At 39.0% G+C, this 25,497-nt stretch overlaps 3 protein-coding genes across 5 annotated transcripts in view; 1 reads left to right on the top strand and 2 right to left on the bottom strand.

Annotated features, from left to right (window-relative positions):
- The window catches only part of grk7b (G protein-coupled receptor kinase 7b), an 845,646-nt gene that overhangs the window by 285,786 nt on the left and 534,363 nt on the right, over window positions 1-25,497 (top strand). The gene's annotated exons all lie outside the window — the stretch shown is intronic.
- bcl7bb (BAF chromatin remodeling complex subunit BCL7B b) overlaps window positions 1-25,497 on the bottom strand; it is a 266,172-nt gene that overhangs the window by 88,825 nt on the left and 151,850 nt on the right. The window lies entirely within an intron of this gene.
- The window catches only part of veph1 (ventricular zone expressed PH domain-containing 1), a 168,118-nt gene that overhangs the window by 6,556 nt on the left and 136,065 nt on the right, over window positions 1-25,497 (bottom strand). The window contains 3 exon segments of one of the 3 annotated variants that reach the window (NM_212831.1): window positions 6,533-6,769; window positions 9,903-10,039; window positions 23,938-24,055. In NM_212831.1, the coding sequence (NP_997996.1) occupies window positions 6,533-6,769; window positions 9,903-10,039; window positions 23,938-24,055 (492 nt within the window). 3 annotated transcript variants of the gene reach the window in all.

Raw genomic sequence — 25,497 nt, 5'->3', positions numbered from 1 at the left:
AAATACAAAGCAGGATTCAATTCGATCTGCTGCATGTGTCCAACACCAGAATGCAGCCTGAATAGGAATTGTGCTTTGGAAAACAATGCTTAAATAGATTCTTCTACTCAAATTATTCAATAATATCAAAATTCTTTGGAAAACATGTTCAGCTGAATCTTTCACAACACTGTCGAGCGCAAAATTTAGTAAAGAGGGTCAATTTCACGTTGACTAATACTTCAAATATTTCAACCAGTGAAACTGTTTTTTGCTCACAGTTAAAAGCTCCAGTTTTTTAAGAGAGAACACGACGTTCAGTGACACATATAAAGAGAACGAAAAAAGCCCTCCAGCATTCATTACAGAGAAAATAGACATCGGTCCCTCAGGAGAAACAACACAAACAGAAGCCATGCTCGGGTTATGGAGGTCAACCGCACATATGCACACCTTCATTTAACATGGAATTGGGCTGATATTTATACAGCTGCCTGGAAACGCATTGAACAGCAGAGAAAAAAAAAAGGATAAACACACTTTGGCTTCGACACGTAAAAAAAAATGCCTGGGAGAAAGTTTATGTTGGTAATTGAACTGTACAACCATTGTAACCGACTGGAAGCACAAAAGTGTGTCCATATTTTGGATCTTCAAACATTTTGGGACCTTTAAACGCCTTGCTGAGCTGAAAGTCCATCAGTTTCTTTGGCCAATAGGGGTGTGAGGTGTAAAGAAATGCTACAAGAAACACATCCTGACTGGATTATATTGTCAACTGAAGTAAACAGACAGAGTGATTCAACATTGTGAAGCAAAACAAGAAGCATCTGTGGACTTGTTTGTTATTTTGGGATGTTGAAAACATCAACTACAAGTGGGATTTTCACATCATGATAAGCCGTGAGGTAGTATCTTTTTAGTTCTGGGTTAAAGCGATGTAAATTTAACTCTGGGTTAAGCAACAATATAGTTCAAAAAGAGCTTGAAAAAGGAGTTTTTGTCTTGTTTCTAGTGCAAAAGTCCAAGAATTCTTAGCATTTTGTAGACAAGCGTAAAATATTGTCTTGTTTTGTGGCAAAAATAAACAAGGTTTCCCTTAAAACAAGCAACATAATTTTATTTGAAAGCGAAAACTAGATTATTTTGCTTGTTTAAAGGCAAAACTCCAACTCAGGCTCATTCTGAAAACGTACCCCAGTATCCATTACTGGAGAGCGTTAAAGACTGTACGTGCCAGGAGCTACGTTTTTTTAAGCAGTTTATTTTCGTGAATCAACCAGAGGCTGCTGTGTACACTTTTTGAGATCTCAAATTTCTCTCGTAAGTTCGCCATTCGTGCCTGCTGTTCTCGCGTAAATCCACCAAAGGCAGCTGTCGACTGACTGATTGACCCACCATCCTCCTTCCCTAAACCCAACCAATAGTGTTTTCAAAAGCACAGATTGACTCAATCATCCCCTTCCCTAAACCCAACCAACACTGTTTTTAAAAGCAATCCATGGCCGCCTGATTTTTACCACATTATCAGGCCTTACTATGTTCTCACCCTGTTATTTACTTTTTTGTTATTATCTTTTGGTTTTTGTTTTACCGGCTTTCCTGTCCTGTTTTTCACTGGACTCAAACCCTTTCGTCGAAGTCTATTCCGCTCTGTGTCTCAAGTCTGCTGATGTAGACAAGAAAGCCTTCCATATAGAGGCAATCGGTCAGCTGGTAAGCGTGAAAAGGGACGGCGTCATACCACCCCGAATCGTTCGTTTTAGAGACGTCTTAAAACTCTGGCTACATAATTCACAATCACCAGAAATGTATGTAGAAGTACATTTTCAGAATGAGCCTATGTTGAAAAACTCCAATTATTTTTGACATATTATTGACTGATTTTTGACTGTAGTGCTGTCCCAATTCTTAGGGCTAAAATTTGAAGCCCTTCCCCTTAACCCTCGGTTGTAAGGGCCAAGGGGAAGGAGAAGGGGTACAAAAATAGAATTGGGATTGAGCCTAACTGTTCTGACGTAAAAAAGAGATTATAAAATGTAAAAAAGAATCATCTCAGAATGTAAAAAAGAACAACTTTACAACACAAGACAATGATCTATCAAAATATTTTAACTTGCTCGCTAAGATAAAAGTAATTTTTTGGTTACATTGTGTTTCTGACAAAAAATTTGAGTTTTTGGATTTAATGATGAAAGGTCAACCAGGCGTTACAAGGACAATAAAATAGTTTAAGGGGCAATAAATTTATAATTCAAATGACAGTCATGCCTATTTCCTAATCCAAATCGGCACCATAGAAATGCTCCTAATAAGCAGTTATCTCTTTAAAAGGAATCACTATCTGATCATTAGCTACTACTGTAGGACAGTTCTCGAGATCTACCTGAGCTCAAACTCCCCTCTCGCCTCGCAAAACGGGAGGGAGCCCCGGGCTTTAGGATCTTATGAGTTTAGGGCTCTCTACCGGGACAGCATGCCAAACAAGCTTTGATTATATTTAGAATTTTACCCATACAATGTATATTTGGCCACTGTTTTAATGGTTTAGAGTCAGAAGTAAATTTGTAGACTTTTGTATGCACAAACAATTTAGGCTTCTAATATATTGTTACATTCATAGATTTTTCCATAAAGTAGTCGTTCTTTAATGACATCTCACATAATTCTGTTGAGAACCAGTTTCTGACCCCCTTTATGGTGTTTTCACTCCCATAGATTGCTTGCTTTGGTTCTAAACAGGCATTCAGTTTGTTACAGTTTGCTTAAATGTACTGAAACAATATCGGTGCTCTGAATTTTTAAATGTAAATATCCCCTAGCCTTTGAGTGATGCATGCATGTTATTTTATGCCTGTATTTCAGGTATCCATATATTATTTTTCTCTTATATATTTAATACTAATTTAATTTAATTTATATTCCTGTAAAGCCCTTTGGATCAACTATGGTTGTGTTCTATAAATAAAGTTTGCTTTGCCTAAATGTACTGTCATTATTTTCGTTGCACATTAGGAGGCTGTCCATTAGATGTATTATATATTCTCCTTAAACTAGCAGTCAGAGCTGAACCCTACAGGAAGGAATTATACCATGTACACTGTGTTTAGCAACCAATTTTGTGGGTAAGTCTGAGCTATTACCTAATTTAATACGTTTACTGAACTGGGCACCAAAACAATGCTCGCAAATAAACTGAGCAATTCCTCCCACGACGAATAACGATCAGCCTCCGATTGGCATGATGATCTAGAAAAGCCAAACTACAGCAAATACACCAATACTGAATACTAGAAAACTGACGGACATCAATCTCACGCTAAACTATTGAGCAAAACCCATCGGCAGAACATACGATACCAACATCAATCATTGATTTTGGCTTCTCATGGCAAAATAGCTATTAATATAAATCAATAAAGGGCTTGGATTGAAGCCACTCTTACAGTACAACATTACTGGTCTTCATCTACAAAGACATGAAAGCCCAGCTAACACAGCTCTGAAACAGATGCCAGTGGAACAGATTTCTCTCTGCTATTGTTCTGCACTTTTCTGGAGCTTCAGGAGAGGTCCTTCAAGAAGACGCTGATCCACATTACTGACACGCAAGCTCCTGTGGCCAAGGAACAGTGTGTGCCCTACCAGAGAGGCCCTACTTGATGCTTTATTCGTATAACTGATCCAGCGTGGTTCTTTTATTGCTCTTCTGTAACAGTATGAGTGCTAAGTGAAGTATAAAATGATTGCTGTATAAATGACACCGGCCTATTTTGTGTATTCTGGGATCTGGTAGTAAAATTTAGGATTATTTACTAGTACTGGCAGCCCAGGCTCGATGGAAATATGTGAATCTGCCTGTTTTTTGAACAATCTGAAATAATTCTTTCACTATCTAAAGTTGTTGTAGGTGCAGTTCATTGTGTTTTTTAGATAACACGTCCACTAGGGGGTATGACTTGTGGTTTGAGTCCCCTCATGCTAAACCATACACTTAACGCAGGGGTGTCAAACTCAATTCCTGGAGGGCCGAAGCCCTGCACAGTTTAGTTCCAACCCTGCTCCAACACACTTACCTGTAGGTTTCAAACAAGCCTGAAGGACTCAATTAGTTTGATCAGGTGTGTTTAATTAGGGTTGGAACTAAACTGTGCAGAGCTGCGGCCCTTTTGGAACTGAGTTTGACACCTGTGACTTAACATAATTATTGATGTGTTAACTATTGATGAAAGAAATAGCATCCACCATATCTGTATTGGCTAATAAATGTTTAAAGCATTGTTTAGTTATAGGTTTCAGCCCGATAATAAAATAAATCACTTTAAAACATACCTGTCAACATTGGGATGTGAAAATAAGGGATATGCCCACCATAATAAGGGACTAGCTATGTTTATTTGGAGCTGTTTCATTGTAAATAAGCAGTTAAATGGTCAGCAATATGTAATCTTGTCTATGTAATCTATTATTATTATTTACAAAAGAAAAAATAAATATATACATTAGCAGCAAATACATTAGCAAACTGTTCAGCCTATTTAAATTAATAGCTATTATAATGAAATAGAATCAAGATATCAAATCTAATTAGCTATTTCTTCACTGTATAACTTACACATTCTGATTAAAGAGTAATGAATGAATCTCTTATTTAGATTCTTTTCATTTGATTACATTAAATAACAGGTGTCACTTTAATAATGCACACATCTAACAATAAAATAAAGGCATTTGGCTGCTTTCCTAACTTTTTATGCTCATTTAGGATGAAATTAGTTGTGTTTGAAAAAAAAAACAAACACCAAGATCGACATCTTTAGATATTATTATTATTAATTATGTGTGTATGTCGGTTTAAACACGCACCCAAAAGCCAGACTTTCGCTCTGCTTCAAATCGCATGTACAGAATCATTTTGGGAAACAGCTTCTATTTATCACTATGGAATGCGTCAGCATTATATGACTGTTTTGAGGATTGCATAGGAGGGGTGACAGCACCTGTAATGAAAAGGAAGGGGAATCGCGCCATTTTTATATTTATTGCAAAGTGTTTTTGTGTCTAAACAAAGTGAAAGCACAGAACAGACCCACATTTAAGAGCAAGGGGCGGCCCCTGGTGGTTCGGCAGTATGGTTTGTGTATAGAAAGGCTTGGCTCTTTATTGTTTCTTGCCCCCCTTCAGAGAAACACTGAAAATACGGGAGAAATATAGGAAAATACCTTTAAGGGATGATAGCAGGAAAGAACTGTAAAATACGGGAGAATCCCAGGAAAAATGGGAGGGTTGACAGGTATGCTTTAAAAAACCCCACTATAAAACGATTTTGTTTTTGTGTAACAGGCAAGTGTCAGAAGTGTAAGTTGTGTTGTGCTGCCTAGTGTACCGGTATGTATGTTTTGCATTAAGCGCTATAATGTCAGGAAAAAATGTGCATGCTCAATTTGCCCATCACTTGTGAAAATCGCCTGGGTATGAAAAGTGTGCACAAGCAATTAGGGCACATGTCCACTAAAGTATTTTTGTGCTGCAGTTGTGACAGACTATATAGAATCCACAAGACACATCATTTGTATAGTTTTGAATGGGGAAAAGAGTAACAGTCAATATAGCCACCGTCTAGTACAGGAGCCATCATTGATCGCTATAAACTGAGGATTCTCTGGAGGGGCATGGACCAGACATGAGTTTCTGCAGATTTTGTGTGATTTGAATGTTAGGAAATTAAACTAAAGAGACAGTTGTTTATTTTTTTGCTGCTGATTCCTAATATGAAATTAAATCATAATAAGCTTGGCAAACAATTATGGAGAATTTTGTTTCCCCATTCAAACAGAATTCCCGATCTGCATTTAAAAAATGGCCGCCAAGTGAAATGACTTGCCTTAAAGGGACTTTGGTTGTGAGCACTTCTTCAACTGATAGATAGACAGACAGACAGACAGAGAGACAGATGATAGATAGATAGATAGATAGATAGATAGATAGATGATAGATGATAGATAGATAGATAGATAGATAGATAGATAGATAGATAGATAGATAGATAGATAGATAGATAGATAGATAGATAGATAGATGCTCAGCAGAGATCCTTTAAAACATGCAGCATTGACAATACAAAACAAAACTCTCAGCTGGCATTTCTGCAGCGCAAAACACTGCGGTGGACACGTGCCCTTATTCTGAATGAATCTTCTGTTGCTTTCAAAAAGATGAAACCAATCATCATTCCTATTCAAAAAAATGCAGCAATATGACACACAGAATGAGTGTGTCAGTGTTGCTCAGCCTCAACATCCAAGCAACACGCTTCATGTTGACTTTTGGCATTAAGCCCTTTCCAAGCACATCTGAGAAGTCCACAAGGCTGCTGGACATCCCATTGGTCACTTCATGATTCAGAAGGCTTCTCTCAGAGTACCCTTCAGTTTTGGCCATAACGTGCCACCTTGTGTAGCACTAACCGATGATCTTTGCAGCTTACCATCACAAGAATGGGATTGATGATGACTGCAGCGGTGGCATTGGAGACACCTAATAAGCGAGTGAGTCACAGGTATGTTGTGGCCTCTCGGTTCTCTCGTTCTTTGGCTTGGGCCACGGCCACATTGATGCACTGCAGCCACTCTTCTGCATGCTTCTCGTCCTGCGCTTTCAGCACGTAGGTTTTGCTGTCGGTGAAGATCTCGAAGGCTCTGGGCAGGCCGCGGTCTTGCCTCTTCTTTGCGACCACTTTAACGCTTTGCACTTTGCTAAGTTCAATCGTGTTGTTGTCCAGCTCGTCCTTCTGTGAGTATAAGAGGGGAACATAGCTTGAAATTGGTTTAGGCTCCTGCATAGACCATGTGACAATGGTTTAGGATGCTATTTATTCCCGTGATGTCAAAGTTGAATTTTCGGTATTGCCACATGCTGAACTGATGATCAGTGGACAGTTTTGATTATCAACGTTGGAAAAGGTAATACGATACATTACCATTCAAAAGTACTATGAAACACTAAAGACATGCTAACTTAAAGGTCACCCACCACACACAAAAAGAGATCATAACTGTACATAGGGCTGGGCAATATGACAAAATCTCAAGTCATATTTTGATAACGATATATATCATGATATAGTACCATTTTTGTAAATTCTGGCAATAATAGTTTATATACCCTTACCAAAAACTGACTTTTTTTTTCATTTTAAAGTATATACTCAAATCTGCTCAATCATATTTCTCACTTTTTATTTAGACCTTCAGGGCAAATGTTTAAGAAAACTTAAAGAATTGTTTGCCATTTGTTCAAACTACTTATTTAAATTAAGCCTAAACAACACAATTATTGAGTTTTATTTGGGCACAAACTAATTGATTTATGTTCAATTATTTTAATTTGTAGAAACAACAAGCTAACTTAATTCCTACATGTGGTTCCAACACAAATTAAATGTGTGAAACTCAAAATTTTTACAGTGAATGTAGAAATAGAAATAAATATGAATAAAAAATAAGATTAATAATAATTATAATAATAATAATAATTAAAAAAACTAATTATTACAGGCCCAACATAAAATATCCCTAATATAAATAATAAATAATAATCAATATATAATAAAACGTGAATAATAAAACTTCCAAAACAGCAACCTGACTTTAATTTAAAAAAGTGAGTAAACCCGTTGTAACTTGGAACTGTTAAGTTGACTTTATTTGTTTTAATTATGCACAGTTCACTTAGTCTTTTTAAAGCAACAGGTTTACTAACTTTCTTTAAGTAAAGTCAACTAATCGCTTTTTACAGCGTAAAATCAAAACAAGTAAGAAAAGCTCTGTTTAGCAATAGATAGGGGGTTCAAATAATGGTTTACATACACAAAAATTGGGTGCTTGATCAAACAACCTGTTTAAAATGAGTCACATTCCTGAGATGTCTTTAGGACAACTTATGTTCAATCTATGTAAATTTGTTAAAGGACAACGTTAACTTAATTGGTTTGTGTTGGGACAACATGGAGTTGTTTTGTGCAATAGTGAACCCAGCATTGTTTAGAGCGTTGGTCCCCAACCTGGTCACCTGATTTGTTGACAAATGAGTTGCGGATGCATTCCTTGGCAGGTCGCTTTACTGAGCCTTTTCCCCTTTGCAAAGAAACTTTTCAGACATCTTTTTTACTCACAAATTTTGCTGGCTTGTGGGTTAAATTTTAGCGTTCAAAAGAATACGGTCATTTTTCAAACTATAAGATTTTTCAAAATAAAGATTGTTTCGACTTAATAAAACGAAAACAATTATTCATTCATTCATTCATTTTTTTGTCAGCTTAGCCCCTTTATTAATCATGGGTCGCCACAGCGGAATGAACCGCCAACTTATCCAGCACGTTTTTACGCAGCGGATGCCCTTACAGTCGCAACCCATCACTGGAAAACACCCATACACACTCATTCACACTCATACACTACGGACAATTTAGCCTACCAAACTCACCTGTACCGCATGTCTTTGGACTGTGGGGGAAACCGGAGCACCTGGAGGAAACCCACGCGGACGCAGGGAGAACATGCAAACTCCACACAGAAACGCCAACTGACCCAGCCGTGGCTTGAACCAGCGACCTTCTTGCTGTGAGGCGACAGCACTAGCTACTGCGCCACCGCGTCGCCCACAAATTAATTAATTAAAAATAATTAAAAATAATCTTGTGCAGTCCGTTACCAATTGATCCACAAACCAGTACCAGTCCGCAGCCCAGGGCTTGGGGACCACTGGTTTAGAGTGTACACTGTAAAAAATGCTGGGTTCCACACAATCAATTTGTGTTGGCACAACATGTTTAAGTAGAACACATTTAAGTAGATTGCTCAAAACAGTTAAGTTGTAACAAAAAACTTAGGAATTGTGTTGTTTCATTTTATATAAGTAGTTTGAACAAACAGCAAACGTAATTGTTTGAGAGTAAGATGCAATGGTTATCACAATGGTTTACACAAGATGCAATCTTGTGAGGAATTGTCAACTAGTCAAATATTGTCTATTAATCTCTAACAGCAATAAGGGTTTTGGAGTAGAGAAACAGCTCTCTATTGATGGTTCCAATTCTCCCACTCTATTATTTTTCCTGTCTCTCAAAGTGTTTTTAAGTTGTGCTGCATAAAGGCTGCCAAAATTGAGGCTTATCGTTGTTTTTGTGCACTGACGAACATCATTAAGAAAAGAAAAACAGAAGAACTGCGAGCAAATTAAAGGCATAATAAAAGCAAGATACCATGACAGGAGGCCAAATGATATTGTATGCATTAGTGTCATGCCTGATCAAATAAAGACAAATCAAGATGAAATGACTGTAGTGATGAATCTCTTTTCCAGATTAAGATTTACAGCAAATCGAGATTTAATGTGCTTACAGCTCTGACAAATCCATTTATTTTTTTGCTTAAAAAGATTTTGCTGGCTTTGTGTCCGAATCCTGTAAAACTGACTGATTGTGGCTTTTAAGTCAGTGTTTGTGTGTCATTGCTTTGGTTATGAATTCTCTTCTGCACAATATGTCTTCCAAGTTATATGAACACATACTAAATTTGGCTTTGCTCTTTTGCGAAGCACAACAGAGGGATTCTATTTAATCCAGTTCAAGTAATTGCCTCCAGGGAAGCTTTGCTTAGTCTCAAGATTAAGTCATAGGCTTTTAAAAGTAAAGATCATCTTCCTGTCAGAAGGGTTAAATTATTATGAGATTTCCTATCAGAAACACTTCAGTACTACATATATGCATTTATCTAATTCCATATAAAGTAATAATATCTGACAAAGCATATTTTGATGCACAAACTTTTGTACATACAAAGGCTGAGTAACTATCTAAATACAACATTGTACTTTGGAAAGAAAATCTGCATATGCAATTGTGGTGAATGAGACACACTTACTGATTTTCCTCTACGGAACAGAAGCTGGTTTCCAGCAAGGGTGAAATAACGTGTTTTCCATCTTTTGATGAACTTCCAGCGCACTTGTTTCTCCTTCAGCTTCCCCTCGATGAGTGGCTGGCCGTCCTGGTTAACAACTGAGCACAAAAAATGATCACACGTAGGATTGTATTAGTAATGAACAAATGAAATGGTGCTCTGGCCATGGCTAGAACATTCTGCTAGGGGACCTATAATGCAAAAGTCACTTTTATAAGGGGTTTAAACACAGTTGTGTTTCAACAGTATGTGAACATAACCAGCGTCTAATGGTAAAAATGGATACACTTGCCTTTGATAGACATTCTCCCTTTGTAAATGTCATCAGAAGGGAAAGTCCCGCCCATTAATGATCTCATTAGCATAAGAAGGTTGTCTTGTTTTTGAATATGCCACTATAGGCAGTAGAGATGCGCGGATCAGCTGAAATGGCACCCAAATTCGCGGCTTCATACTAATTATCCCCACGCCTCCCGCCCGCACACATTTTTTATCTAATATATGTATCCGCACCCGACCCGCACCTGATTGTCACTTTAATAATTTAATTCTTTGTTTAAGGCATGATAGGTCACCGTCAGGGTCGGAGCAAACTGAACTGGAGCTCTAGGCAAAAGATGATCATGCCACCCTTATACCGAAAGCGAAAACGAGAAACGTGGGTGTGATTGTGCGTACGACAGCGAGGACCGGGGCGGTGGGGGGATTGTCACGGACGGGGTGGGGGGGTGGGGGGTGGGTGGTGTCACGGATGCCGTCCTCTCTATTCTGCCACCTGGGTCGCCTCTATGGACGCCCTTGCTCTGGTCACCGTAGATATTAACAGCAGATTCAGCCAGCTTTAATCTGCGCATCTCTGATACGTTAATTGTAAATGTTTTTTAATGAACATTTATTTATAAAAACAAAAGCTTGTCTTTAGATAACATTTTCTTCATTTACAAATACAGAAAGAAAATACAGAAAGTAGACATTTTAGCTTTTACAGATACAGGAACAAGATAATGTTCCATTTACTTAGCTATGTTGTGTTTACTTGGCCTTTTTCTTTGCACTGTGCAAAAACAGAATAGCATCTACTGTGCCTGGAATTGGGCGATTCCACCTTGCCTCCAAAACGCTGCCAGCTGCACTGAATTGAGCGTTTGTTAGCAACGCTTGTTGTAGGAATGAACAAGATTCTCCTCGCAACGCGCTACAGTTGTGGAAATATGTAATCTTGTTTCTCCCAGAACGATAGCAGATTTTCCTCTGATGACTCCTCTAACTGAAACTTTGAACAGTAGGCTACTCTTGCACTTCATCCATTATTTTAGGTGTCTCATCATCCCATTCTGTAAAGCCCACTCTCAGCTTTTTTGCTGGTCCACTGCCATATCCTGCTACATCTACCCGCAACTAATCATTATGTATTTTTTTATTACCCGACCCTCGGATTATCCGCAGTGCCCGCGAATATAACCGCCATTCGTGCATCACTAATAGGGCACATGGGTATTCGTAGCCCCGCCCTCTTTAAAAAAAGTTTATTTTAATTTAAAGCGACAGTCACCAATATGGCACAATTAGGATCAAAGCCTAAAAAGGGCAGCTTCAAAGAGATATAAAACATTATTTGTGGGGTATTTTGAGCTGAAAAGTCTCATAAACACTGACATCAGAGACTTAATTTAGATCTTGTAAAAAGGGCATAAAACATAACACAGGGAGAAACCCGGGTGCTCTGATTTTCTAAAGACATGCGCTATAGCAGGGGTGTCCAATCTCGGTCCTGGAGGGCTGGTGTCCTGCAAAGTTTAGCTCCAATCCCAATCAGACACACCTGGGCTACCTAATCAAGCCCTTACTAGGCCTTCTAGAAACATCCCTGCAGGTGTGTTGAGGCATGTTGGAGCTAAATTCTGCAGGACACCGGCCCTCCAGGACCGAGTTTGGACACCTCTGCGCTATAGTCCAAAGACAGTCCAAAGACATGCTCTATAGGTGAATTTAATGAATTAAATTGGCCATAGCGTATGTGCGTGAAAAAATGTGTATGGGTGTTTCCCAGTACTGGGATGTAGCTGAAAGGGCATTTGCTGTGTAAAACAAATGCTGGACAAGTTGGTGGTTCATTCCGCTGTGGTGACCCCTGAAGAATAAAGGGACTAAGCCGAAGGAAAATGAATAAATGAATAGTAACTTCACCTTAATATAAAGTGAAACCGACAATTCAAACAACTCTCTACCACATCCATCATCTTCTGGATCTACTCTTTTTCTACACACACTGAGAATTCTGGGTAAATTGTTCTCATTAGACGAACAAAAGAGCATTACTCAGTGTTTATGACCACACTGCAATATCTGGTGTGCTTTTAGATGTGGTGAACATCGTGTCTCTCCTGCCTGTGTTTGCTGGGTCTGTCTGAGCTACACAAAGCGTTTCAAAGATCTCCCTCATGGGTCTATTTCAGTTAAACAGGAAACTGTGTTATAGCCCTTCCAGGATGGTACAAAGAAGCCCATTGTCTGACTTTTCCTTTTTTTCCAGCAAGAAAAACAGATGAGAATCTGCAGCACTTTGATAGCCCGCTTAAGATTAGGCAAGTCTGATAATCAGATGTTTAACTGCTGGTGCATTAGAGAACACTGAGCACTGATTAACACTGGGGTGAAAATGACTGATCATGACCTGCAGTTTCCTGTATAGCAAAAACAGCTTTAGAAACGTCTTTTGTTTATTTAGTTAAATCATTTTGTTCTGATGTATAAAAGACACTTTCTATGAATAAGGTAAGAATTAGTGCCTTGCTTTTTTACAGTAAAATACTGGCCACAATGTTGCCAGTTAGTTACTGTAATGGTTTGGTTATTGTGAGAGAGTGGAATTTCAATGTTGCGTCTTCACTTTCGGGCTCAGGTGTGCTTTGCGCACACACCACACTACAAGTCTACAGCACCAAAGCCCAACAGAACCGCACTCTGGCACAACTCTTCCAATGGCCCGTTTCCACTGAGTGGTACAGTCCAGCCTTTTATCAGGCCAGTGTTTCCACTGGCAAAAGGGGACCAATGGTTCTACAGAAAGTTTCAGTTGACGCCATTATCGCTCAAGTAAATGTCTACAGTAAAGCTGTACAGGTCGTTCATATACCATATGAGAAGCACTTCTCACAAAACAAATGCTCTATACACAAATACTTGTGTTTAAATGTTCATTACTAACCTTTCTCTGACCAAGATTTGATTATAACTGCAGATCAATGATCTGTGCAAAATAGCCTACTGTAACATCTGTAATTAAATAAATTAAATAAATAAATGCAACATATATGAACACATACAGACCCTCACAGTCTCCCATATGTTACCATTCATTCATTTTCTTTTCGGCTTAGTCCCTTTATTAATCTGGGGTAGCCACAGCGGAATGAACCGCCAACTTATCCAGCACATGTTTTATGGATGCCCTTCCAGCTGCAACCCATCACTGTGAAACACTCAAACACACTCATTCACACACATACACTACAGACAATTCAGCCTACCCAATTCACCTGTACCGCATGCCTTTGGACTTGTGGGGAAAACCAGAGCACTCGGAGGAAACTCGCGCAAACACAGGGAGAACATGCAAACTCCACACAGAAACTTCAACTGACCCAGTCAAGGCTCAAACCAGCGACCTTCTGGCTGTGAGGTGAATGTGCTTCCCACTGAGCACCGCAGACAAACAAGAAATATAGCCCACAGTCAGTACAAACCTCTCATCTGTATCTTTATTCTTCATCAGCACACGTAGACTCTTGTTAGAACGTCATTCCATCGGTCCAAGTTTATAATAGTCCAAAAGGTGATGATAATAGTTAAACATGGCAGTTTGTTCATGTTTTAGTTTGCTGAAAGAATCTTTTGCTCCATGGTTTTTCCGGCTTCTCCTTTGTTTTTTTGCGCGTCACTCTAACGTGTCCGTTTCTGAAAGGATTGGATGCTAGAAGCAGTTTAATAATCACGCGCACATTATTATCATTCATCATTCGTTCGTTATTTCAAATATAGATGTGCACGCAAGCTCTTTCGAGAAAGTGAAACTGCTCGTGCCTTAGACGGCCTTGTAAACAACTTTGGGGCACAGGGTAGATTCTGCTCTTCTTTTCGGCTTTTTTTTCTGTTCATCAAGACAATGACAAGGTTTGTTTGAGCTCGGGTTGACCATGGCTCGATATTATATGTATATTTTATTATGGTGTAATGTCTTGGTTGTGTTTTAAAATGGCACTTCTATTTCATTCTCCTAGCTTGTGCACGAGCTCGGGACGTTTCTCTGTAAACCAATAGCGTTCAGCTGTGCGTCCTACTCAGCCTTTTGGTACCCTTTTGTTGTGCTAGGTACCCTTTCAAAAAGGTACCCAAAAAGTGGTAAGGTACGGTTCTCTTTTAGGAACTTTTTGACAGTGGAAACGGCCATTAAAGGGTACCGAACCATACCATACCACTCAGTGAAAACCGGCTATTAGAAAGGGTACCCAATAAGTGGTATGGTACGGTTCACTTTTAGGTACCTTTTGACATCGGAAAGGGCCATAAAACTCACTGAACCATACCGTACCACTCAGTGGAAATGGACCACAACTGGGAAATGGCCGGCCAACTGAACAGCGCCTGGGCTCGACTCGCAGCACTCACATTTGCCAAACGAACAGAGAAACATGCCCTGGCATGGTTCGAATAGCATAGGGTGAGTTAACCCTAAGCATTAAGCACTAATAACTAATAAATAAAAACACACAAAACTGCAAAAATTAACAATAAAAAGTAAAAAAAATAAGTTTCATAAGAGATATGAGTTGTTCTGGTTGATTAAACCAAACTTTGCAGTGGTGGTTATGGTTGATATCTGAACCTGATATCTGTGTTTATCCCGTGAGCAAAGTAATGATCCTCTATTTTTGATCTTACTTTGATCTTGATCTTACTATCTGCCTTTCTCTGCCATGCATAAATCTAAAGCGCTAGCAAGAGCAAAACAAATATGAAGTGTACATTTTTTTTTAAATCTCAGAACATTTAACGCATCTGCAGTTCATTCTGCATTGAGTTTGTTTGCCTAACATGATTTATGCTCTCTGTTTATTTTATTGTGTATACGATACAGCACTAAAAACTAAGCTTGACTGTTTGTGGCCATGAAAGTGAAAGATACACTAATGATAACAGAGCAAGACTACTAATGTTTGGTCTGAAGTTACACAATGTGCCAAATCATAGTAGCCTTCAGTAAGACACTCTAAATAGCATGTTATACAAATTGAGAAAATAGCTTTGTAAATCAGGATTTTGGCAGTCGCAAGCTATGAACGCCAATGGGAGAAGAGTACCGTAAGTGGTTACACCGATACATCTTTTGAGGTAAGTTTTGTTTATTCCAGTTCTGGATCGATTGTAAATTGATTCAATGAGGATATTGTTAGTCACTGTGGGGGAAAGGAAGGTCGGTGTTTATTATTCTGCTGGTTGGTGTGTGTTATAGATTTGTCTCTGGGTTTTGGCCAGTGTTCGGCTTTACTGTTGATTTAGAGTAACTAAAGAAAGAAGCTCAGACTAAGAAAGGACTCCAGCAACCCCTTGCTGAGAAAACGGATTCACTTCTATACAAATTACTGGAGAGTCTTTTGATGTATTTTCAGCTGGAGTACGTCCAATAGTCCACATTGAAAACAAAGCATAGGATAACAGTTCAGTAGTTCATTTGGGGCATTAAAAGGTGAAATATTGGTTGTGCTTAAAGATGTTTAAAATATTACATGTTCATTCGGTGGACCATTTTAAGACCTTTAAACACAGCAGATGTTTTCCAGATCTTAAAAATGCATTTGTATACTTGCTATATCATAAATATGTTCTTTTTAAGAATAATTAAAGGTCCAGTGAAATTCAAACGACGTTTTATAGATGTTAGTATAGTATGTTAGTCTTCAATAATACCTATAAGCTAATGTGGTACAAAACGATGACAAAATTGGCGTTTAGAAGATATAACACCGATATAAACATGTGAAGCTTGTAGTTTGTCACTCCCGCTTAAATGAATCAACGTTTTTTTTTCACATCACCTCATACTTTATTTTCTCATTAAATCATAACCAATCAAATGCTCTCTAGTATCTCACATGCCCCGCCCCTTCAGGATGCTTCAAGTTTGCTTTTTATTTGATCTCAACCACTCTCACCGGCAGAGCTCTGATAAAACAAAACACTTTTGGCTGCTTTTGAAAAGGGGAGAAGCTACTCTATCGCCCTCTCTTCGTTTCTCAGTTGAGATTACGTCAAATATCAAATAAAAATGCACATTTTAAAACCTTTAAATTGTATTTAATTTCAACATTTATTGTACCTGTACCCGTTAGTTCCTAAGTTACAGTAAAGATCTGAACAATGCATGCTTGATTTTGATTCTAATGTTTTATGATAACGACACAGGTGGAGTAGTTGCAGCAGTTCCATGTCACAACTAAGACTGTGTACTAAGAATTAGTACTTTTGGAAACAAAGACAATCCATCTGTCACATGTCTGGTGTATCTGTGTTGTGTCGTTGTAATGAAGTTTACGGCCCTTTGGCCGCCGGGAAGAAGGAGGCGGAGAACTGACGTAGTTTAAAATATTTATTAATAACAGGGATGGCAGCTCCTCACGGAGACTGCCGTCTAAACCAAAACATATAGAACGGCAGCTCCTCACGGAGACTGCCGTCAAACTGAAAGCAAAAGTAAAATATGTCCGGGTCCGGTCCTCTCTCGGCTTCCTCTGTCATAGTTCCTCCTTTTATGGTCCAGAGCTCCTTCCGTGGGATCCGAGGCAGGTGCGCACCGCAGGTGTATCCACTTACGCGGTGGCCTCTCAGCCACGCCCCCTCACCACAGTCGTGTAAATGTTATGTTGTGCCATGTTCCATGAGCGTGTGTTTATGTCATGTGACCCCTTTGTTCTGTTTCCCACTGTGTTAATGATCATTAGTTCCACCTGTTGTGTCACCCCTGTTTAGTGTCTGGTATTGAAGTTTCAACCTCCATGTGAGTCCTGTGTCTGACGATGTTCTCGACGGTAGTGCTTGGCTCTGTGCTCCCGATGGGCATGGATCGAACACCACAGGTAGCTCTCCATCTAGGAGTTTAACAGATAATCAGACCAGGTGTGTGAGCCGGCAGCATCACAGATTGTGAGAGTTCTGGTGAAGAATGTGAGATCGAGCGAGAGTCCTGCCCACCTCCCCACTGCTGAAGATGACCTACTGCTGGACACTGAGATGCTGCTCATCGACTTCTGGAGTGAAGCCAACCCTTCCCCACTGTTTCCAGTCAGCCAAGGTCAAATTCTGAGTCGACTGTTCCCAGACAATATCCCAGCCCTGTTGATCCCGACGATATTAGCTTCAGAGTCTTGAGTAGCATCCCACCCAACCCGCTCTCTCTTCCTGTGCATATGCCAATGACTGCAGCCAGTCAGCCAGATCAAGTGTCGCTGAAGTCTGCCATCCCCCCAACTTACCCTCAAGCACCAGGTGGGGAGATCTCTCTGTGAGTCTGCTTGCCAACATCGCCATCAAGGTGTCGCCCAGCGTCATCTACTCTGCCCTCTGAGTTGCAAACTCCGCCTCAGCCCTCCGACCCTAAGGTTCCGCTTTGGCTCACTACTCCCTCATCTCCTCCATAGACCGTCAGCCCACCAGCTCCCTCATCCCTCCAGCTCTGCCTTGGTCATTCATTGCTGTGCCTACACTTCTTGATTCCACTCCTTTAGCTGCGCCTCGTCTTTTTGTCCTGTAGGCTATATTGAGCTCCTCTTTCCCTCCAGCTACACCTTGGTCTTTTGTCACTACGGCTTCGCCGCGGGCTTCTGGACCGCATCGTCGCCTTGTTCGGGGGTGAGTCGGCCGCTTTACTTTGGTCCCCCGGCATCACCCTCGCCCTGTGGCTTTCTGTCTCCTCCTTGGGCTCCACTTCCCTCAGCGGCGTCTTCCTCGGTCGGCCCCATGGAGTTGGAGGCCATTCCTCTTCCATGGTTCTTCCCTCCCTCGACTCCGCTCTGTGGCCATCCTCCTTGCTGTGTCTTGGGTCGTAATACTACTGCTTCAGCTCTCTTCCAGGCTCCTCCCTCTTGTGTCTTTGCCCTGGCCGTGTCCTCCGCTCCTCATTCTCCAGCTCCTCTCCTGACTCTTCCCTCCTATGACTCCTCCCTGGCCCCCGCCCTTCCACCATCCTTTATGTTTTGAAGGCACGTGGTTGGGTGGGGCAATGTCACATGTCTGGTGTATCTGTGTTGTGCTATTTGATGTTATGTTGTGCCGGGTTCCATGTGCGTGTGTGTATGTCATGTGACCCCTTTGTTCTGTTTCCTGCTGTGTTAATGACCATTAGTTCCACCTGTCGTGTCACCCCTGTTTGTAATCTTTGTAATTGTTTCCTGTGTGTCGCTGTTTTGGTTTAGTTTAGTGTCCGGTATTAAAGTGTCAACCTCCATGTGAATCCTGTGTGCCAAGTTCTTGTTGTAAGTGCGGTTTATTTTACCATTTTTTATATTACTATGTTTTTTTGATAATCTCTGAGTCTCGATCATCTGTGGTGCGACACCATCAAACTTAAGCAAAGTGCCATGTTTATTATGCCCACATACTTTATGCACCTACTTCTGTTTGCTTTAAGGTGTAAACTGCTGTAGGGTTCAACAGTATTAAAACAAATGTACACTTTTAGGATTTTCACATATGTTTGTTTTTCTTTCTGTCAAATTACAGAGAATATTATTAATAACTGTATAGGTTAGAGCAGGTATTGATAAGCCATATAGCTGACAATAAAATGTAAACAATTACCCTCCCTAAACATTACGAACAGTAAAAAAGGCTGTATGCAGCAATATATGGGTCGTTCTGAAGCTTCTTGATCCCCTGTTTGAATTCCTCATTAATGTAAAAGCCAAACTCCAAGCGCTGGAGTGCTCTCAAACACTATAACATGTTTCATGAGCTGACGACACACAAGACTTCTGTTAGACCATAACACTGCCAAGGGTACGTGCTGCCTTGCTCACCCTTCCCAAAGTCCTTATTTCTGTAAACATTCATCTCGCTCTATTAAAAATCATTACAGCTCTCTGTCCATGGAAACTGTCCCGCATTACGAATAAGGAGTAAGAGGTGGAATGTGTGCTACAAACACTCCTTTAATGAGCGGCACTTGCTATTGAGGTTCAATGAGCTTTTTATTGCCACCTTGGCTGCCGAGTTGTGGCATGTAAAAACATTTCCTGTCTCATTAAATTGTCTCTACGTGGCTTTTTCTGAGGTGGAGTGACGCCATCAATATTTCACGTACAGCAGCAATCCAATACTTCACAAAAGCCTCAGTGAACAATTGTAATATATAACTTTGGGGGAGTATAAAATATTCTAAGAAGAAAAAATCATCTACATTATTTCAGAAATGAAAGCTTTTTGTTTAAGGCAAAGGAAGATCCAATGCCGTCAAACTGTCTGTTAACCCTTAAAGGTTCTGTGGGTTTGTTTTTTACACTTCTAAAGCATAAAAATGCAACAACATGTTTGCAAATATTCACGAAACATGCTTAATGAACATGTTTGTTTATCTGAAACACAATGCTAAAGTCAGTTATTCTCCTTTGAAAAGTTCTGTGTCAGAACGTCCATCATTGTTTTGGACTGTGTAACCCCGCCCACTGCCAGTTTACCCAATCAAATTTCAGCACCCTAGGTTGCCTTGATGAAATAAACAGCGCTTTTCATTTAAGTCAGGAAAGCTGCCTCTATAAGCAAAGAAAACGTGACCTTCTGAAACGAGATGCAGATTCAGAGTTTTAAAAATCTACATGAGATGATTTTTACAATATGAATATTACAACTTTAAACATCCGCTGAGGAGACTACAGTGTAAAGGCTCATACACACCGGGACACTTTTTGTTTTTCAAGACGTTTTTCTGTATTCAAACCCAAGCGAGTTTTACTGGCGTCGAGCAGAAGAGTATGCAAAATCACTCCTTGACGTTAGATGGCGCTACAAAAATTTAAGCTTCTGACACCCGCTTGTAACACAGAAGAAAAAGACAAAGTTAACACGCTTGTTGTTATGGATGGTTCAAGCAGCAGCTCCAGCTCTAGTGATGAAGAAATGATTATTGTTCACCATTGCAATAAGCAGCTCCACGTTCATATCGACTCTGGGCATCTTCTTCAATGTGCGCTCGCATTGACAGTTTTGCTCTTGAGCGCCTCCAAGTGCTGTTTACTGTAACTTCAGCAGCTCAGTGCACGTGAACAAAAGTGCCAACCATGATTGGTGGAGAAGGTTTTAACACGGCGGGTCAAAAAAAAAAAAAAAAAACAAGCATGAGGCATTTTTTATTTTTTTTTAAATGACGCTTTTACGTCTGGTGTAAAAAAAGAAACCCAAGCAGCGTCAGCAGACATTAAGCAGAGTCTGTTAATACTCTAATGAGGATTAGTTGCATGTACTTGTAACTTATAGTCGACAAAATCCTGAAAATAAAGTGATCCAGCACACATTGTTTTAGTCCCTGGCATGTTTTAGGTAAATAGTAAAGCTCTGCTAAACACATGGGGAATTATGTCGTGTTTTAGCATCATCAACGCAGAGGCCTGAGACCTTCTTTTTTGTTTCAAACGCCTATAAATGATCTCAGATGAAAAAGACAAGTTCCATGTGCACCTATTTACAATATGTTTCATTGTTTTTGGTAAAACATTGAGGCCAGAGGCAAAAAACCTTCCCTATTGTATCTAATTGGTTCTTGTGGAAAAAATCCTACCAAAAAGCACATGTGTATGTTTGGAGAAGATTCAAAACAAAGCAACAGCAACATTCTGGATGCAGTTGAATGGGATCAGAAGCCTCTTTGTCTGAGCATCCTAATGCTAAACTGTCTCTAAAGCTAAAGCAACCAAAGGAACCACCTTAGACTCTAGTTTTGATCTCTTTCTTCTTCTCATGCAAAGCAGATTTGAGGACTGAGACATCTGGAGTCCTGATGTGCTTTAGTAAAATCACGTAGCCACTAATCATTAACTTCAGAAAGGGATCAAGTGTTACTCTGTTAAAGAGAGGTGGGTGTTCTTCACTGATAATCTTGCCCTAGAGTGAGCCATTAACAGCTGCAACTGGATTATCCAGATCAGACATTCAGTGATGAAATCATTCAGACCAAGTTTTATCTAATTGAAAATACCCCCCGAAAATGTCCCTATGATTTCTTCCTTCCTGAATTCACATAAAAGAGAGACCTATCAAGGTATTTGCAGGTTTCTATAAGTTTAAACTGAGACTTTTTAAGACCTTTTTAATCCTACACCGAATTAAATTTAAGACTATTTACAGTACAGAATTTGCAATAAATAAATGAATACAAATAAACAATAGCCACCTTTACACTGTTAATTATACATACTATATAAAGTGTGAAAAAAAACTCAAAGCATTATTATTATTATTATTAAAAGTGCAGAATCTAAGTTTGACACACAGTGGTTGAACTAGGTATTGCATTCCTGGTTCAAAACACAGGCAAGCACTGGTTGCCAGATTGAGGATCAACAAGAGCATGCCTGACCATCGAGCCTAAAGGCTGATTTAAAGCTGATTTAAATTGTGTTCTAAATAAAATTAATGGCACTAGATAAAAGGAATTTTCAACATATTAAAAGTTTTTGTTCTAACCAACACCTGAAATTTATTATTTAGAAATATAAATATTTCTTGCAGCTGAACAACAGGATAAACTGACAATGATCACCTTAGGTACACTTCATGTGCTTTATTCAGTGTTTATTGCTAATAATGTGAGTTTGAATGCCGTTTTACATGACATTTATTGCCATACTACTGAAAGCAGCTGCAGATAGTTCACCTCAGATGTTAACTATATGAAATTGAACTCTAGAACTGTGACTCAGTGCAAACCAACACATATCAGTGATTCAGCATGTACATTTAATAATATTAAAGAGGTTTAAAATGTAATAATTAGACTATAAACCTTACCATATCGTTGAAGGGCAGTGAGTGCACTATTCTGTGCTTCTGAATGGCTGTTTTTACATTTCTATCATGTTTCGTCTGGTGCAAACAGCCAAATTGCTTATCACTGCCAATGTTGTCACGTAGTGTGTTGTTAGGTCACTGGGTTACAATGTAACCTGCTACCCTGATGTTTATGTTCATAATATTTATGTTATTTAATAATAATAAACCACTTCATATGGTACTCTGAATCTACGTCCTATTTCAGAGGCTGTTACTGTCCACCGGAGGTCGTTTTTTGGTCACAGACGCATACTTTGCGTATTTGGTTCATTCAGTCATGAAGGCTTTCAGTTTTCCACAAAAGTAACCCGAGGTGCTGAAATATAATTGGCTAAACTGGCAATGGGCGGGTTAAATTGACTAAAACTATTCAGACGACAAAATTGACAAAACTATTCAAAGCAGAATGTCTGACTTTAGCATTGTTTTTCAGATAAAAATCTTAAATATTAAAATATATATTATATATATGATATTAAATATATATTAAATATATAAAATATTTCAGATATTAAATTAAGCATAACAATATTTAATATGTAAAGTTTTTTATTATTGTTTTATAGATGGAGACGCAGTAGCGCAGTAGGTAGTGCTGTCACCTCACAGCAAGAAGGCTGCTGGTTCGAGCCTCGGCTGGGTCAATTGGCATTTCTGTGTGGAGTTTGCATGTTCTCCTCATGTTCTTTTGGGTTTCCTCCGGGTGCTCCACTTTCCCCCACAAGTCCAAAGCCATGTTGAAAATTGTCCATAGTATATGTGTGAATGACAGTGTATGGGTGTTTCCCAGAGAAGGGTTGCAGCTGGAAGGGGATCTGTTGCGTAAAACATATGCTGGATAAGTTGGCGGTTCATTCCGCTGTGGCGACCTCAGATTAATAAAGGGACTAAGCCGAAAAGAAAATGAATGAATGAATGTTTTATAGATAGCCTACTAATTTTCTAATTTTATTTGACTTTTTTGTGGGAAGGCATTTGCTGAAAACTTCAACTTTTTAAATAAAACATTTTAAAAATAGCTTGAAAGAAAAAAAAGTTTAATATGGCTAAACTACATTTTATATGGTTAAACTACATTTTAAGGTTTAACTGATTGTATTAATAACATAGTGCCTCTTTCATACTCCGGAAAAAATTTATCACCATGAACACGTTACATGTGTGAGTGTCTGCAGACATCTCTGATAACACTTCGTGCTGATCACCAGTCAAGCGAAAAATTGGCAGATAGGTTGATCAGCGCATCTCTAGTTCTTTATTTGTTAATGTACTGATGGATGCAGCTGTTATAAGCTATTATAGAGCAAAATCCCAAAAACTGTATACATAAGCATTAACGTTTACAAACGCAACGCGTAAACAAAATCCCTGTAAGTGTGCATTTTATTCAGCCTGATCTCACGAGGAAACATAAATATTTTACGTTTTGTCAGTTTAGTGGCTAATTCGTACAAATTTGCAGTTCAGTCATACGAAAATGTATGTTTTTTAAAAGGAGGCATGGCACCCAACCTCGCCCCTAAACCCAACCATCATTGAATGATGAGCTAAAATCTTACTAAATTGTACGAATGAGATTGTACAAATTCCTATGAATTAGCCACAAAATCAAATAGTTCTGAATTGCTGTGAGATGGCGTTGATTTTAAAGGGTTCCGTCAAAAACGAAAACAAATTTCTTGTTTTGGATGGGTTCGATTGCATTTTTAAAGACCTGAATTTACGCCTGATTATACTGAATCCTTTTTCAAAAATGAATTAAATCAGTGCTAGTTTTTGTCTTTTTAACAGTCCAAACTAGCATTGTGAATCAATGATTGTTTCAGAGGAATGAGAGTGACGGATATATTGCATTGTATGTACAATTGTACATGGCCAAGGAAAAGCAAATCTTATTTACCTGTGGCTTTCTCTGGATTGCTGCACATGAAGCAGAGCCATCCACCCTTGTCTTCGCTGTAACTAAACAGGTCAAAGAAACGAACCTCCTCCAGATACATCTGCAAACTGTCTACATCCTGAAATTAAATAGAGAGGGAAAGTGATGAAATTCAGCAAATCAACAGCATTAAAAAAAAATCCTACACAACTGAATGAGTTATGTGCTACTTACACATACAAACTGTCTATTACATATTTAAAATAATTTATTTAAGTGTAAAGTAAGACCTAATCCCAAAAATATTTTTGTACCCGTTGCCCTTCCCCTTGGCCTTTAAAACCGAGTGTGAAGGGGGAGGGCTTCAAAATTTACTCCTAAGGAATGGGAAACCAATACAGCACCTGCACACGTCATCAAGATCTCTTACTTCATATGATATCAGACGATCGCGACTGCTGTAGTTATTGCAGTTGTGTTATTTTTTTGGTATTTATCTTCAGGAAATCACTAGAGGTATATATTATGTTATTATAATGATCAAATGTGGCAACAAGATCATAACTGTACTGTGTATTTACACCGTGCCCTATGCCCCCTTAGCCCTATGCCTTCAAGCTAAAAAATAATTAGAACATCCCTAGCCCTTTACGAGAACGGGCAAAATGAGGGGTAGGGGTAAGGGAAAGGGCTAAAGGGTAGAATTGGGATTGGGCCTAAGTCTTTGTGTTGTTACTAAGCAGTTAGGTGTAACAAACTACACTCAAAAAACGATGTTGACTGTTTGTTCAAACTATTTATTTAAAATGAGCTGATACAACACTACTCTTAAGGGTCTTTTGGGCGACAACTTTGTTGTTTTGTATTCAATTCACTCAATTGTAAAAAAAAAAAAAAAAAAAAAAAACTAGTAAGTTAACTTAATTCCCTCATGTGTTCTCGACACAAATCGATTGCATTTTTTACAGTGTAGTAACTGTAGATAAATTGCTTTTCTGCTAAAAAAGTAAGTAAAGAAGTATTAAACCACAAACTAACTTTGAGAGAGTTGCGACAAGTTATTTATTATTACTTCTCGACATCACAGAATGGAGACACTAGCTATGTTTTTATTCAACTATTCTTATGTGCATTTAGAGTTATCTCAGCAGGCACAGGACGTCAACATGACGTCACAATGACGTTGTACCCCAACTTCTTGGGACATTGCATTTTGTTTGGAAATGAAAATCAGGTTGATGTCAGAAACCAACGTCAACGGTCCTATCTTAAGGTCAACAATAATGTCTATTGATGAACAGATGTTGCATTTTGGTTGTTTTCTAACACAACCTAAAAACAATAAATATGAACGTCTAATGATGCTACAGCTTAACGTTGTGTGAAGGTTAACACCATAACGTCTATCAGACATTGAATTTTGGTTGCCATACCTGATGTGATTATTTGACGTCAATATAACGGTGGTTTAAGATGTTGGCTCAACATTCGATTTTGGTCACTTTCCAAAACAACCTAAACTCAACATTATTTCATGTCTGTATTGGACATAAATTTCCTTAGATGCTGGTGACCTAAATC

This window comes from Danio rerio, chromosome 18 (assembly GCF_052040795.2).
Source record: "Danio rerio strain M-AB ecotype USA chromosome 18, GRCz13ab, whole genome shotgun sequence".
Taxonomy (NCBI): Eukaryota; Metazoa; Chordata; class Actinopteri; order Cypriniformes; family Danionidae; genus Danio; species Danio rerio.
The sequence above is the reverse complement of the archived record's forward strand: the minus strand, read 5'-3'. Positions and strand labels throughout refer to the sequence as shown.